General features: G+C 41.2%; 1 protein-coding gene across 1 annotated transcript; it reads right to left on the bottom strand.

Annotated features, from left to right (window-relative positions):
• Positions 1-212: 212 nt before the first annotated feature.
• Positions 213-14,533, bottom strand: LOC136501727 (formin-like protein 3). The gene is given in 22 exon segments (XM_066497251.1): positions 213-559; positions 1,042-1,170; positions 1,239-1,345; positions 1,868-1,934; positions 2,010-2,078; positions 2,511-2,627; positions 2,726-2,797; positions 4,482-4,576; positions 4,815-4,896; positions 4,971-5,021; positions 5,119-5,199; positions 5,295-5,336; positions 5,454-5,552; positions 6,347-6,418; positions 9,475-9,598; positions 9,949-10,572; positions 10,574-11,102; positions 11,379-11,805; positions 11,879-12,100; positions 12,190-12,890; positions 12,987-13,121; positions 14,052-14,533. Coding segments are annotated over 20 exon segments (3,780 nt in total). The 5' UTR covers positions 13,060-13,121; positions 14,052-14,533; the 3' UTR covers positions 213-559; positions 1,042-1,044.
• Between the last annotated feature and the right edge of the window lie 3,240 nt (positions 14,534-17,773).

Below are 17,773 nucleotides of genomic sequence, written 5' to 3'. Positions count from 1 at the left end.
GGTGTAAGAGAAAAACACTGTTCCAGCTGAAAAAAGAAGTCGAACAAACCGAATATGAGCGAACAGGGCCTATGTCATCACTCCTACCGCGCCCCATGCATGACACGTCAACGTGATTTCACCGCGCCATGCGAATAAACGCGGCCAAAAGTGCTAGTTTTTTTTTAAAAAAAAACAATGTCATATTTGAAAATAGTTTCAAAAAAGTGTTAAAAATCAAGTAGTGGGATAAACAGTAACATGCCTCGCAATGGATAAATGTATGAAATGCAAAGGATTTGTTCTAGTCGTTTGTTCTTTGCTAACACAGCAACATTGTACAAAACTCGTTTATTTTCCAAAAAAAAGGGGAACACTCGTGTTGTTTTCTTCGTCCCCGCTTGGGGCCTTTGGCCTAATTTTATGTACAGATAAGCCAGCTATACTCCAGTAACCGTTATATTTACACGCAAAAACTACAGCAGCCGTGGCGTCCGTACGTTTGTTCAGTCATCTGTTCATACATTCTCACTGGAGATGAGCACGAAAGCTCCAAGACCTTGGAATTTGCAAAGGTAACCTGCACAAAAGAGGAAAAAAGTATGGGGCTGGATATCATGAGTATGTGAAATGACCCAAATGTTATTTGAATTCAGTATGAAACCTACAACTTCATATAAACTTCAAGTTATAGTTCACTTTAGCTTTTTCCTAAGTCAAACTTCTTTTTAACTTTCATCAAGTTCATAGAAAATTGCACAAAATCTATCACATCAAATTTGTTTGGTTAAATTCTCCACACAATATATTTTAAAAGTGCATTTTTTACTTAAACTTGTAGATGATAATGTATTTTTTTTAAACTTGGTCCAAGTTAGAGATTTTGACTAAGGACAAAGCCCAAGTGAAATATAATTTTTTTTTTTTTTTTGACAACGAAGTGAAATATAATTTGAAACGGAAGGAGTACAAAACTGCATCCGTGGGTGCAAAATTAATGCAGACAGCAATCACCAAAATACATGCAGCGATATATATGGGGAGCGGCAGTTTAGAGCCTACCATTTAATGGATGGCAACCAGATAACGAGATTCCTGGCACGACACCTCAGTGCATACTGAAGATTTCAAAGCAGGTTCTGCACTACCGCAAATTATACTGCAGGTCCTCGTCACAGTCCAGCACTCCAGCTACACAAAGATGTTACTTTGGCATAGCAGTAGTCTCATTCCAAACCTTATTTAGCAGACACACTTGCCTTTTCCTTTTCCTTTTCCAGTTTCTTTTTCTCAGCCTCCGCATTTCGAGCATTTTCATCACGTGATTTTTTGAACATATTCACAAAAATAACCAAAATTGATGTCACTGTAAATAAAAGAGCAATAATTGGTCAGGTAAACATAAGAACTACATACAGCTGTGCAACAAAATTGATTCGTGTCAATCATACAAAGTATGATGGTTCAGTTCGCAGGGAAACTGAAGGAGCTCAGGCAGTCAGATCAACTTAAGTAGCTAACCAGTCGCCGATATTAGCAACTTCAATAAAAAGTTACAGTTTGGATAAAAGAAGATAATCAGTAGAAAAGTACTCAAGGGGCTAAAGAATAAAAAAGTTGCAGTTTTGATAAAAGAAGCAGAATTATGTTTGACATAATGTAATGCGCAAACTGAAGCCTATGGTGTCCTAGTGGGGTAATCAAGATTAGGTTACTCAAAGGTCATTTTTTGCTTAAATATCCTGTTCAAAGAAAATTTGATTGGTATTGACTTCCATCACTGCATGTTCAGATGGGATTAGCATGAATAATGTAAATGTGTCTAACTAAGAAACCAATGAGCCAACGTCTAGTAAAACGTTTAAACACAACAAACGCTAAAATATACCTTGCTCGAACGGGCAGCGTGCAGGATCCTCACCAAAATACTGAGCTAGCGAATCAGCATTTCTTCCCTGCAAGACTAAAATATCAGAATCTATAACAAGAACAGGAAAACAGGGTAAATACTTTTTATGGCAGTGACTCACCACTTCAGCATACAAGGAAATGAGGGACCTAACCTCAGCTTCTGCTGCATCAAGAAAGCTTTTCAATGCCTGTACAACCAATCTTAGTTCAGTCAGTAAAGAAGTCATCATTATTGTACACCTACTAGGCTACTACACATGTAAATTTACTTGAGGTGCGCATAGGCACTTGTCACAACTCACAAGTATGTTGAACATTTACATTTACAGCAACTTTACTGCTATAAATATAAAACTACAAATCAGGAAAAACACACACACGCACACAAACTGCTCATATTTCAGCACTGGTGGAGAGGCCCACTACAGTTAAAGCCTCTGAGGTGGCAGGGTAAGAACAGGAAGAAAAAATACAATAGTGAGTGCAAGATCTGGGGACATGAACCTGCATTTCTGCCTAATAGATTAACCCTAAACCATCTTGAAGTGATGTATTGACGTAAACTGATTTAAGTTCAGTCATCCAGCAACTCCTAAAAGAAGAGACAAACCCTACCATACCTTACGAAAGCCAACTGAAATTGCACCATCACTTTCCGAAGCAGCTAGCTCCTGCTCCACCTTCTCAAGACCTTTGTTTATTGCTTGCATTTCTTCCGCAAGCAATTTCAGTTGGATCTGTGGGGATTAACAAATTCAATTTTTTCGTAACATACTTGATGAGTAGAAAGCTTACTATTCACCCAGAAGTGCAATCGATAAGTTGATTGAAATACCTTGGAAGCTGCTTCCAAATAAATTAGGTCTTTGTCAAAATCAAGAAGTTCAGGCATTTTCTCAGCAAGAAGCTAGCATGTATAGAAATGGAAAGAAGTTAGCTAAATTATGAATGAAAAAAATGACAGACTAACAGCCACAAAGCAGATGAATAAATCTGGCATGTAAAGAGCAAAGTGGAGTTGCCATGAAACTGAGTTAAAAGTAGGTACTATTCATTGATTGGCAGTATACGATGTGGAACATTAGCATGCCAGGCCACTTTTACAAGCATGTGTGGTTTTTATGATGTAAAACAAAAGTAGCACAGTGGCCAGTTGCCCACCTATATAGCACGTGTTTGGATAACTAGAACAAGACTAGTACCTGGACACAGTTTACTGGGAAGCACCCATATTTCTGACTAAAACCATACTTTGTAGTTAACCAGGTAAAGTTAGTCAGGACCAGATAACTCGTTTGAAAGCAGGGAAAATCAATCTAGCTCACCGACAACTCGTTTGAAAGCCGGAAAAGCAGTCTAGCTCACAATATCTTAACGATAACTCGACATAAACCCGCCCAGCAAGCTTTAGCCAAAACTTTGGTCAGATTTTCAGACATTTGCCATTGACTTTCTGAAACCTTTGAAGTACACAAGCGACCCTTGACCACCACCTCCCCAGGGACTGTAACTTGCATGGGAGATATTCTCAAAAGAAAATAGTTCAAGGTCAACAAATACATGTCTGAATCTGGTTGGACTGCTACAACTGTAAACTTAAAGCAAGCTTTGTATAGGCACACATTTAATACAAGCTGATATGGTAAGATCTTAGTGTCTAACTGTTACAAAGCGAATCCATTGACCGCTTAAGGCAATTGACATATCAAGGACATATGGTGACAATTGACCTTTGGGGTATTTGGAAAATCCTAGCATTGTTGTCTGTTGTATCAGTTTTTGTCAATTCTAGAGATAAACAGTTACTAATCTATATTTTTTTTAAAAAAAACACCGAGCTACCATGTACCAAATAGATACTAAACACATGTAGCATGAGTCCATGACTACAACAAAATCATTTATACCCCCACCGTTTGTTTTTAGTAAGAGTATTAGAATTTGAAAAGAACTCTTTAGAGGTAATATTTTCACCACTAATCTCTTTACAATATAGCACCAAGTGCTACAATCGATGTCATCTTAAGAGATATTTGATACATTAATCCATGCATATAACTTTTGTGCACTAAGTATGCATATAATTTGACTAATCGTTGGTCCAAATTATGAATAGAGTATAATACATATGCTGGGAATCAACAAAAAAGAAAGCCTTTTAGCGCCAAGCAAGTTGCAGTAGGCCAGAGTTAAAACCCAACATGAGTCACCAAAGGGAAAAGAAAGAGAATGGAAATAAATACATAGCCACATGGGGCATCAATAATAGTGATATAATCAGGGGATCTAAGCCTTCTCATGGATAATGATTAATGAAGCTTATTAAATATAAACGAGTCATAAGTGTGATTCAGAATTAGCACCACATCAGCATGTAGAAGGGCTAGTGCCCACTGGAGTACAATCTTGTGTGCTCTGCCATATTAGACAAGAGAGGCTAGGGGCACACTAATGTAGTAATGTTCATATCTAACAAAAGTTGATCATGAAGTATGTAACATGTGTTCAGTAGTAAAGACCTGTAAGGTGATTAACTGATTAAGCATGTGGCAACAGTACATTTATAACAAATCTCAGTGACAAGTGAATACCTTGCATAAATAATGCATCAGCGTCATCTTATTATTTCTAGCTCGAGTATCCGACAGTTTAAGAAGGCTGTCTAATCTGAAGCCAACAGCAGATCCTGTTCAATCAATCCACAGACAAGGGCATCACGGAAAGTTCTCAGAGAAAAGGAATTGCATATGACTTCTCTGCAGTTATTTGATAGGAACTTGCTTCTATGCTTCACCCGTTTAATGTGAGTCGCACAAATCTTGAAGCACTCCAAGGGGTGAATCATTCAAATTCACTTTTGACTTTGTGCTTTAGGTTGGTGGAACTCCCAGGGGGTGAAGCATAGAAGCACCTTCCTAAAATACCTCGTGCTGTCCCTTGATTTAGTGCATTCCCCAGTGTGAGAATGGTCTGCATTATCTGTCGTAACTTCAGAGACTCTTTGACCTGCATAAATCGAAGCCATTAAGCCAGCACATGGGTATAACATATCTCAATATTGTAACAGAGTATCACCATACCTCCTTTGTTGCATCGTTTATGGTGGTTAGGTTAGTTCTTAGCTCATCTACCTGCGAAAAGGTCAATTATTACAATCACATACAGACATACTACAAAATTATGGAGGAGACACATATTTCAGGCAAGTTGGCTGGGGGTTCACCAAACCTGTGTTGAGAAAGTAATTCTGAAAGCAAAAACTCTTAGCTTGGCCTCTACACGTGGAACTTTCATCAGCTCCAGGAAGAACTACATTGTAGTTTAAAGCTTCCATCAACACATAAAGGAGATCCTTTCCCCCAAAAAAAAAAAGGAGGCACTGTGTGAAACAAAACACAATTCACCTGTTCGCATTTCCCAAGCATTTCTTTGTTGCCATTATAACCCTGAAATGTGAGACAAGGAAAGGACACACATTTATGATAAAAAAAACATGTCAAATTCTGATTAGGAAAGCAAGTCAAATCATAAGGTGAGTACAGAAAACATGTGAAAAGAATTACCTTCAACATCTCGATCTCTTCCTTTGTAGGGCAAAACTTAATGAGATTCTCCACTTGGTCATTATCAAGAACAGAAGTGTCCAGAGCCAAAATTGCATTCTGCCAGACACAATCATAAAACAAAATTATGTGGGAGTACAAAATAAGAACCAGACTGGCAGGGATTTATTGGAAGTGCCAACATAAAACAATGTGCAATGTCGTAAGTATGAAAAATTACCTAAGAAACAAAAGCATGCATCTAAAAATCATACAGTTCAGCAATGGCTTTAACAAATAATGATCACATATGCCAGTGTTAGCAAAGACTGGCAGGGATTTATTGGAAGTGCCAACATAAAACAATGTGCAATGTCATAAGTATGACAAATTACCTAAGAAACAAAAGCATGCATCTAAAAATCATACAGTTCAGCAATGGCTTTAACAAATAATGATCACATATGCCAGTATTAGCAAAGACTGGCGGGGATTTATTGGAAGTGCCAACATAAAACAATGTGCAATGTCAAAAGTGTGACAAATTACCTAAGAAACAAAACATGCATCTAGAAATCATACAGCTCAGCAATGGCTTTAACAACTAATGATCACATATGCCAGTATTAGCAAAGAGAAACAAAAAACATTCAAGTTGATACTTTTACCATGCACCAATAAAGAATGGTCTGATCTATGAAATTATGATATAATGTAGGGAGTGTAGTGCCAATGTTGCTATGATTTTTTATATACTACAAAATCAATTGATTATGATACATTTTAGGGTTAACATGGCAGGTACACTGAATAACAGCAGTCACTAAGAGTCATCAACGTATCACAAACTGAAACTGGAGTATTGCCCACTTTTATTACTAGTAGAGACAGGTTGGACCAGGAAGTGAACTCACAATCATATCAGGTAGAGGCATTTTAATTTTCGTAAGCATTATCTCACAATTATTTGCTCGTCGCATGTCAACCTGAAATGATACTCACAAACAATTAGACTGTTCTCTATTGAACAGTGGAATATTTATTCAACATACTAATACAACAATAACAGCAACAACAACATAGCCTTTCAATCCCAAGCAAGTTGGGGTAGGCTTAAGGCTGGATAACGAGCCGGCTCGGCTCGTTTCGGCTCGGCTCGTTCTGGCTCGTTAAAATAACGAGCTAGCTCAGCTCGGCTCATTATCCTAACGAGCCAGAAAGCCAGCTCGGCTCGGCTCGTTAAAAGCTCGAGCTGGCTCGTTAAGCTCGCGAGCCAAGTATAAAAAAATACACAAAATATAATATTTGCATTTATCTAAAGTTTGAGAATAATAATAATACAAAAGAAATGCATCTAACAACCTTAAATCGAATAAAAAAATTAATATGTGCTAATATATATACAAATATAATAAAATACTATAGTATTCATGCATCTAACAACTTTAAATGATACTTTTTTTCTTGGAAGCTTGGCTCGTTTAGCTCGCGAGCGGCTCGCAAGCTGGCTCGAGTTGGCTCGTTATAGCTAACGAGCTAAAATCTTGGCTCCGCTCGGCTCGTTATCATAACGAGCCGAGCCGAGCCGAGTCGAGCCAGCCACGAGCCGAGCGAGCTAACGAGCTTCGAGTTTTTCGTCCAGCCTTAGGTAGGCTAGAGTTGAAACCCACCAAGAGCCCCAAGTCACAGTTCAGACACTTCAATAGCTGCTTTCCAAGTACTCCTATTCAAACATAGATCTCTAGATATATCCCAAGCTTTCAAATATCTTTTTATTGCCTCCCCCATGTCAATTTCGGTCTTCCTCTGCCTCTCATATTATTAGCTTGGCTTAGGACTCCACAATGCACTGGTGCCTCTGGAGGTCTCCTTTGAACATGGTCAAACCACCTCAACCGATGTTGGACAAGCTTTTCTTCAATTGGTGCTACCTCTAGGCGATCACGTATATCATTGTTCCGAACTCGGTCCATTCTTGTGTGACCGCAAATCCATCGCAACATACGCATTTCTGCAACACTCAGTTGTTGAACATGTCAAATCTTTGTAGGCCAACATTCTGCTCCATACAACATAGCCGGTCTAATCGCCGTTCTATAGAACTTGCCTTTTAGCTTTTGTGATACCCTCTTGTCACAGAGAATGCTAGAAGCTTGTCGCCACTTGATCCACCCTGCTTTGATTCTATGGCTAACGTCCACATCAATATCTCCATCCCTTTGTAGCATCGATCCCAGATACCGAAAGGTATCCTTCTTCGGCACTACTTGACCTTCCAAACTCACATCTCCCTCCTCATGTACAACTCCACCAAAGTCGCATCTCATGTATTCGGTTTTAGTTCTGCTCAATCTAAAGCCTTTAGACTCGTCTGCCGCCATAACTCTGGTTTCCTATTTACTCCCGCCTGGCTTTCGTCCACTAACACTACATCATCAGCGAACAACATACACCAAGGGATATCCCCTTGTATGTTCCTGGTAACCTTATCTATTACCAAGGCAAAGAGATACGGGCGTAAGGCTGACCCTTGATGAAGTCCAATTTTAACCGGGGGCCTGGTGCAAGCGGTAAAGTCTTACCGCTTGTGTCCGGAAGGTCCCGGGTTCGAGTCGCGGTCTCCTCGCATTGCATAGGCGAGGGTAAGGCTTGCCACTGACACCCTTCCCCAGACCCCGCACAGAGCGCTGCACTGGGTATGCCCTTTAAGCAATCTGTGTTACCATCGTTTGTTCGAACACTAGTCACAACATTGTTGTACATGTCCTTGATGAGGGTCACGTACTTTGATGGGACTTTATGTTTGTCCAAAGACCACCACATAACATTTCTTGGTATCTTGTCATTTATTCAACATACTAAAATGGAAGGAAAATCACAAGTAATTGAAATCATCACATATATTCCATCCAGTCACAAAGGTGACACTTTGGAGACCATGAAATCAATTAGTTCTAAATTGACCTATAATTTGGAGACCATGAAATCAGACAACAAACAATTTGAGATTGGATGTGTTTATAATGTCATAAATGGTCACAGTTGTGTTTGTGGGGCCATGCCATGTTCAAAATGAATGCTGGGAAAATACAAGGAAGCTAAATATGAAACCAGCACTCCCTTTAATCACAAAAGATTCAACATTTTGAGATGTATGAAGTCACATAATTGAATTTGGCCATCCATATCTTTACTAGTGTTCAGGGCAGGAGTTTTACAAGCATATGTGTACATTTGGCTCAAAAAGTATTTTTGTAATATCAGTTGTCAGATTTCATAAATATACTATAATGGAAATTAATGAATAATGATAAAGCTGCATTAGGTGAATGTGTTGATGTTCTTTTTTTTTGTGGCCGGAGGAAATACAAAGTAATAAGATGCCAAGGAAAAAGGAATAACCACATAAAAGAGAGCAACAATGGCAGCAGGTTTGCACCGTATGTGCAACACTAATGAACCATCCTGTATTTCCATACCAGTGTTGTTAATGGAACTAATAAACCTCACATGGGCTAGTTTAATTCAGCTAATGCAAACATAGAAAAAGTATAAATTGATTCATAGAAGAAAGAGTGGTCTTCATATGGCATGCAGTAGTTTTGTCAAGAATAATAAGACAGTCTGAGTTTCAAAGTTACGACATAACAAATAATAAAGGAAAAGGTTATGTTAGACAACCGCATATGTGCACTTGGGCTATAGGCCCGTTATGGTTATTATTATAGATTCATTGCTATTGTATTAGGCCAGGAGATCCGACAGTGATCTTACTTCTATAAACCAACCCAGGGTCCTCCTTGCCTATATATGTACCCCTGCCTATTGGCCTCTAATCAATCTATTAATTTACCGTGCAATTCCATTGCTTTCAGGTTATGAAATAAATGTGACAGGAAACAATCGATTTCTGTAGCAGCAGGAGAACAACCTTGAAGCATTCTACATTAAACAAACCATTTTTCCCACAGATAGGGAGAACAATTGAGCTTTTAGGAGTTTTGAGAAAATGTTACAACAAAGAAATGGAAAATTTTCATACCAGGTGAACAATTTCTGGCTTGTTAATAGCTGAACCACGTCTTGTTGCCCCCTTTTCACTTGTGCTGGTTACAACTGCAGTGGAGAACAAGCTCTCCAGTTCGGATAAATCGATATCAGGAGCCCTGACAAACAGTGCAAAAGTGAACACAGCTTTAGTGGAGAGACCTTCCATAGCTTACAACAACAACAACAAAGCCTTTAAGACCTTCCATAGCTTAAATAACTAAAAGAAGCTACCAGTCCAGAATCAAAGATACATATATGATGAAAAAATATAGCACATTCTACAATCAGTTCATTTAATCAAAGGTTTGTGTTCATAAATAACATATTTCATATTTAATAAACTGGTGGTATGAGAAATGTAAGCATTCAATAGTAAACCAACAGATGCAAAACGATGTGATGACATGTTATGAATACTTGAATAGAAAATCATGCTATAAAATTAAAATATGTCCACAGCAGCTACCTAGCCTGATTCCCTTGCTTTTGGGCGTCAGCCCAGAGACTCCCTTGCATTGCTCTCGTGACTTTCACCCAATGTAGAGGCTTCAGTGAAGCCTTCTTGGGAGGGTTACTTTGCTGTGCCAAACCAATGCCACGGCCTTTAGTTGGTCCAGTTGCGTTGCCTCGACCCCTTCCCAATAATGGAGGTGGTGCTGGTGCATTTGAGATCTTTGAGCTTGGTGGTGGTGGAGGTACAACTCCAGGAGGTTTTGGAGGTACAACTCCAGGAGGTTTTGGTGCTTGAGGTGGTGGGGGTGGGGGCACAGGCACTTTCTTTCCTGTCATTAGGGGAGGTGGCGGTGGGGCTGGAGGAGTTTTTTTATTAGAACCTGGGGGTGGTGGGGGTGGGGGTGGGGGTGGAACAGAAGGGCCAGAAGTTCTTGAAGAAGTAGCAGGTGGAGGCGGAGGCGGAGGTGGTCCTTTTGAAGAAGTACCAGAAGCAGCTGTAGGTGCTTTACTAGAAGAGGGAGGGGGAGGAGGAGGGGGTGGCCTAGCTATTCCAGGAGCCGGAGGTGGCGGTGGTGGTGGAGCTGCACAAACATTTTGCTGTTTTGCTGCCCCAGAATTTGGCAGTGGCGGTGGGGGGCGGGGGCGGGGGCAGAGCCTGTGAAGGAGGCACGCTGCTAATTCGAGGAGGTGGCGGCGGCGGCGGTGGCGGTGGTGGTGTTGACATAATATGTTTTCTTCCACTTGGCGGCGGCGGCGGCGGTGGTGGTGGAGGCTGTGTAGGACCTACACTGCTAATCCGAGGTGGTGGTGGCGGCGGTGGCGATGGCGGTGGCTGTGAAGGACCTACACTGCTAACCCGAGGTGGCGGTGGCGGTGGTGGAGGTGACGGTGATGAGAGAACATGTTTACTCTCACTTGGTGATGGCGGCAAAGATGAACCAGGTTTCCTACCACTTTGTGGCAGTGGCGGTGCCGGCGGTGGAGGTGGCGGTGGAGCGGGTTGTGATGATGGAGACCTGTTACTTGGTAGCTCCTGCAGTGATTCTATTAGGGGTTCACTTGGCCCGGTTGCCAACACAGGCGAAGCAAGGGTAGAAGGTACCATATGAGGAGGCAGAGGTGGTTGAGGCTGGGGAGGCAGGGATGAACTGTTCATTGAGAGAGTAGCTGCAAAATGTGATAGTTTAGAATCAGATTTTTAATAATTAAACAAAAAGGTTAATAGAAGACAAATACACTAAGGAGGATAGTGATGCGACCCTGAAATGTATAGGGCACCATGCACAGCAATGCAAAGCAATATTTCTCTCCTAAAGGGAACCTCATATAGATTGACAGCAATGCAAAGCAATATTTCTCTCCTAAAGGGAACCTCATATAGATTGAATAACATGATCAATAAGTTACAAAGTAGAAATTGGTTCATGCAAGAAGTCATTATACCACTGGATTCAAAATCTTCAGTTGTATGATCACGATCAATATTCTCTGAGTCAGATGAGTTTCCACCATGCTGAACCTTCTCATGATCAGCTGAAGAAACAGAATCAGAAGCCACAGAATACTTTTCTTCATCAGAATCAAGTGGAGACATCAGTGGCATCTGTAGACCAACTTTAGCTTGCATTCTCGAGATCTCTTTCATGTCATTGAGTATAAGCTTTTGAAATTTCTCTTGCAGCGAGTTTGCTGAGAATTCTTTGAGCAACCAATAGGCAGCATCATCGCTGCTTTCAATCCAGTCAACTCCATTGAAGAGTTCTTGAACAGCTGAAAAGGCTTCAACTGGTAAACCACCCTTCACGTCACCATTGAGTGTTGCTGTTGGAGCCCTTGGGGGAGATATGCCCCCAATTTCACAAAACAGCACCTACGTTTTTAAATTTGTGTCAGTGATCCATTTTAGTCCAGGGCAATTTCAAAGAGTATATGCATCGATTTACCTCTGCTCTAAAATTCCTCGGATATCGCTCTTTTGAACCCCAGAGTATATCCACATCATTGCTATTCAGCATCAATACATTTGAACGTATAAAAGCAGTATTGAACATTATCCTGAACATCATGACTTCCTTCTCTGGATCAAGATCGAGATGTACACACTCCAGAACAATATCTCCCTGGACTAGACATTGTATGTCAATTTTTATCACATCACAATCCTCCTGCATTAAGACATTCCCAACTGATGTCATCTCAAAATAGAGTGACAGAAAGCAACTGAATTGTTCATGTTGAATTCCATGTCACCTACCTGCCGATAGTGCCGAAGAGATTTCTTCTTTGGCATGGAAAAAATCATGTTGGTCATGCTAGCATTCTTGCCAAGAAGATTTCGCCCAAAAATGCGGACTAATGGCCTGCATCCATTATCAGAATCAAAACTTGGAATCGCTCGAAGAATCAGGCAATCCAAAGAGAGTGCTCTTTCCATTGGAGGCCACTGTGGAGATATATTTCTTCTGGCTACATACTGCATGTAACGGAGTTGAGATGGCATTGGATTAAGGGCAGAAAAGAGCTGTAGGAACCCTTTAGGTGCCTCACGGTAAATAATGTCCAGAGTTTTATGCTCAGCGCTGTTCAATTTCTTGTAGATGAGAAGACAAGATAAAAGAAAAGCCAACAATGGCCAGGCCCCTCTTTCACAATGGAGTAAGATAATGTTCTGATTGGCCCCACTGGATAACCAGTGCTCACAGACTCGAAGGAAATGCTGAATAAGAGATAAAGGAAGCACAGGACAGCCCTCAAAATGACGGGGGTAATCAATGACTGGAACGTTGTATTCACGTAGTATATCAGCAAGCTGGCTTCTCTTATCTCCATCTCTGAAGTTAATTGCCAGAAATGAGGATTCTACATGCTCTTCATGCAACTCTGTAAGAATCCCATTTAAATACACTGGGTACATTCCCTGAGGCAAAACTTCAGTGCTGAAGCATGAATCAAAAACTGTACAATGCCAAAAGATGCGATTAGTTGAGCTGTCATAAATAAGTTACATTGATCTAAGAAGGCGATCAATATAGTAAAATTCTCCATGCATACCATAGATCCTGTCAACAAACTCCAGTAGTCCATCAGGAGGCCTCTTGTAGAAGAATCTACTAAGAAGTGACATTTCATGTGAATGAAGAAATGTTGATATAACTGCTCAGGATCTTTTTTGTGTTGTGGGGCAAACTGCACAGGATTTCTAAGTGTTATCTCACAAGCACTGCAAAAGTAAATTTATTTCAAAAGAACCAACTATAAGGTGTAAGGGCGTGATAATCATATCTGAAAGTTGGAATGAAGTATTCTGATTAGTCATTTTAACTGTCACATGTAAGGACGTGATTATCATTACTGAAAATCAGAGTGCAGTATGTCTGGTTAGTCACTTTATCCATTTAAGATTGTAGCTGCTAGCAGAGGTCAGATTAGTGAACAAATACTTGGGAGATAAGTGGATACAACTATAGTAACTGGTCTTGCTTCTCACAAGTCCAACACTTTTTCCACTAGGATGTCATCGCAGCGCTAAGCAAGGATGGAGCCATGCCAGCTCAATAGAGTTTGTTTTCATTACGACAACAGCATAAAACAGTTAGGTATCAGCCAACTCCAGAACAGGAAACTTCGAATGTATGCTAAGCTATCCTAACATTGTACCTTCTCTCCCATTCATGCTCCCCTTACCAACCCCAACCAAATTGTTATGGGCATATGGTTGTTGCAGACAAGCTAGCTAATGGAAGTTCCAGCTGTGCTCCTATTGAGAACTCTCTACGTCACTGTGTATATTGCCTTGTTCCAGTGCAGGGGCATTTGGTTGGGGAATGGGGATTCAGCTAAACGCCTGAACCCCAAAAGGTGTGGGAAAATAAACTATAAACTGCACCTGCGATTTAACTGGCATGTACCGAGAAGTCCTATGGTGTAAACCAATGACGACCTCACGCGCTGAATAAGAACTTAATCAGATAAGCTAACCGAACCACTGCGCAGCACACAAATCCACAACTAAGAATTGAGTGGACAGAAATTACTACTTGGTTCGATTGAGAGACGAACCAACTCTTAGGACAAGAGAATCCTATTCCTATCCCAAGTGAGCTTAAGATTACTTACCAACAAAAATGGACACGAAACCAACCAAAGCCCGTGTGGATCTCCACTCCACTGCCCACGAGAGAGGAGAGCCGCCGCCGCCGCCGAAGCCGCGCAGCAGACTACGAGTGGCGGGGGACGGAGAGGACCGGCCGCGGCGGGGCGCGGGGGCGCGGCGCCGGGAAGCCTAGGTTGGCGCTCCCCGAAGCCAGGTAGCAGACTACGAGTGGCGGGGAGGGAGGGAGCCAGCCGTGGCGGGGCGCGGCGGCGCCGGGAAAGCCTAGGTGGGTGCTCCCCGAAGCCGAGCAGCAGACTACGAGTGGCGGGGAGGGAGGGGACCGGCCGCGGCGGGGCGGGGAGGGGCGCGGCGCCGGGAAGCCTAGGTTTGGAGTGGTAGTGGAGGGGAAATTTCTGAGCTGGGAGGGAGAGAGGAGTGTTTTTTTCCCCACTGTTTTTCGGGTGCGGTTTCTGTCTCTTCGGCGTACTCGTTGTGCGGCGCTGCAACTTTGAACTGAGGGTGCGGCTCCGGCTCCGGGCTCCGGGCTCCAGATGCGGGCGTGGCGTGGGCGGCGAGGGCCGGCGCCGGGCGGCTGGCAGAGGCGCCGGGGTGGAGCTACCGCGCAACTTTTGAGTGTGCCCTTTCCAACGTGCTGGAGTGACATCGGGCGCATGGTGCATCAACTATGCGTTACTTGAATTATAAATGTGAAGAAAACATAATAATATAAAACTTAAATTTGTTCTTAAAATTAAGTAGCATATCCCATAAAGTATTCACTTTAACCTAGATGTTGTTTTGATTGAAATATAAAAAAAAAATCGAACCTATAAACAGTAATAAATAGCATAAGACGATCAACTTGTCAAGGACTTCAACTGAAACGATTTTAGAATAATGAGCTCAACTCCTGAAGCTAAACACTCAACTCAATTGTTATCTTCTCCCATCGCTAAAGCTATTGTAGTTTACTAGTAAACGTGTATATAAGTTGCAACGGAACTTAATACATGTATGAATCGGACTACGTGTTATTGCTGGACGGAAGTTGTTCTAGCTAACTCGCTCATATCAGTATGGCTCATGAGTCCAGGTCATATACAAAATAAAACGATTAATATTTTCTTGCTTCAACGTCCTCTCACATGATTTGGACAGCCACCTGAGGAGCAGAAAGGTGTTCTTGGCCTCCATGGCATGATCTCACGCTACAATTGCTAGATTTGATTGCTTCCAACCTAGCTTTAGTATCGTACTAGTCCATGACGCGCACCGGCAAGTCACCTGGTTAAGGCGTAGGAAAAAAATGTTTAATCTTTAGATGGAAATAATATTAGGAGTTTAATGTAGACTGGTGAAAGGGCGCGCGCAAGAAAGGCAGAGGAAGAGGATAACTCACCAAAACGATGAACTGAACTTGGAAGGTGTTCTCTACGGATTGAGAAAGTGTTACCCCTAGATAAGCAAGGGAGCCCAACCTAGAAAATACGGACATATATATCATAATTGGATCGGAAAATATCATGGAGCAATAAATTTCTTCTGATTTCACTATGTTCTTTTTTTTTAGGACACACGATAGATCAAAGAACTAACTGGCTATAAATTTTGTCACAATCTTCTTTTCCATTGTCTAATATGTGAAATACGTTGCATCATTTTAGACAGGAAACACCTCCGCAGAACCTAAAATTTACAAATTTCTTAAAAAATAAGGAGGAGTGAGAAAGAAGGATGTGAACATATCAATGATCAAGAAACATGATCAGTGTTGTGTCTAGCAGAAATCATTGTCATTCCCAGGATAACATGTAAGAAAGGCAGAGGAAGAGAATAACTCATCAAAATGATGAACTGAACTTGGAAGGTGTTCTCTACAGGTTTGAGAAAATACTGCCCCTAGATCAGCAAGAGAGCCCAACCTAGAAAATATTGACATATCATAATTGGATCCAAAAATATCGTGGAGATCTAAACAGTAAAAAAAGAACAGGAGAAGGCAATCTACCAAGGATAATACCTCTGAATCCACAATAAATAGATAGCCTTGGCAGCATGGTAAAATGCTGAAGGCGGGTGCAAGAATTTGACTGACTCAAACTCTTAATCCTCAAAGTTCACGAAAGATCCAATCTGCAAAGTGGAGGAAAATGACAATTCATCATTCTGCATGGATGTAAACCTTGTGGTCATATAAATAAAATCATAAGTCAAGGTAACAGGAAGCTATGCTTGCATAATCTAGAATTATCCCATGGCTGTTGCTAATGATGATCCTATGCTGGTTACTGTCAGAGATAAAAATGCGATCCCCACCTTCATCAACTGATATGCATGGTTCAGCACATTAAACTATAGACTATCACTTTTCCGGTACATATAAGTTTACTTTCACAAGGAACAGAGCATTCATAGGCACACCTACATAGGCGACCAAACCACAACTTTATAAATAGGCAGATGCATAATAGCAATCAAGGAATCGTGATGGTATCATCTGTAGTAAAATGACCACATGTCACAAACATTTGGGAATTGGGACCTGTACATACAATCTATCCGATTAAATAGGAGCAAACTGAAATGCACTGGCTAACAAGGGAAAGCAGCCTAAAGAGGGATTTTTATCTTTGGCGGTTCAGGAAGCAACGATAGCCTGCATGAAAATTCCGCTCTGTAGCTAAGAGCTTGCATTAGCACCTCAAAAGAAGATGATAAATGCAGTTGACAAAGATAAAATTCAGAATTTGCTATTAATAAACAAAAGATAGCAAAGGGATTTTTACCTTTGGCGGTTCAGGAAGCAGCGATAGTCTGCACGAAAATTCCGCTCTGTAGTTAAGAGCTTGCATTAACACCTAGAATATGATAAATGCAGTTCCCAAAGATAAAATTCAGAAGTTGTTATTAACAAACAAAAGATAGCAAAGGCTAACTATTTTTTATTAAGCAAAGATCTCCCAATCTGGGGAATTAGTGGGAGTTCTCTACACTGGGTACGCTCTTTTTTAAAGATCTCCCAATCCATCACTTTTTATTGCACAGACCGTAATGTAAAGATCGCTCAATCCATCATATATGATTGCTGTGCAAATTAATCTAGCATAAACGAATAGCTTTTAGGCCTCCATAAAGCAACTCTAAATTAAATAATGTCCATGCTCAACAAAGATGCCTGAACAATCTGATAGGAATAACATAGCAAATAAAAATCTAGCATATTGCTTTAGGGAAGATGGGAAGGTAAAACACTGCCTAGAAGCTGCTGAAACACAACTGAAAAATGTTATCATTTGTTTTTAATGTTTCCATTATGGGAAAAGGCAATTACTTCAGTTGTTTTCTCCCATAATCGGGGCTTCTCACGCAAACCATACGCTACAGTTACAGAGGTATTACCTGATCTTCTTTTTTCCTGGACGCAGCACTGGACGTGAAGTGCACAATTACATAATGAAAATATGAAACATTACTGATTCAAATTGATCTGTTTATGAAGGTTAAGAAGAGAAGACGCAAGTACCTGCACCAAACTGATGTGCTGGGAACCCATGCTAGGCTGAATCTAACGCACACCAATCTGCCATGGACATAGAAACCCTAGAGTTGAAATCAAGACTAAAATCGGAGAAGGTTGCTAGGGTTTCACGGATCATAATAGCAGAAGAGGACTGGCGGAAAGAGACAGCGCCGAGGGTGCATGCCGTCGGCAGCCACCGGTGGGGGTCGCGGGTGGCCTGCCCGT

The sequence above is a fragment of the Miscanthus floridulus genome, chromosome 13 (assembly GCF_019320115.1).
Source record: "Miscanthus floridulus cultivar M001 chromosome 13, ASM1932011v1, whole genome shotgun sequence".
NCBI lineage: Eukaryota > Viridiplantae > Streptophyta > Magnoliopsida > Poales > Poaceae > Miscanthus > Miscanthus floridulus.
Note: the sequence above shows the minus strand (reverse complement) of the source record. Positions and strands in the feature narration are given on the sequence as shown.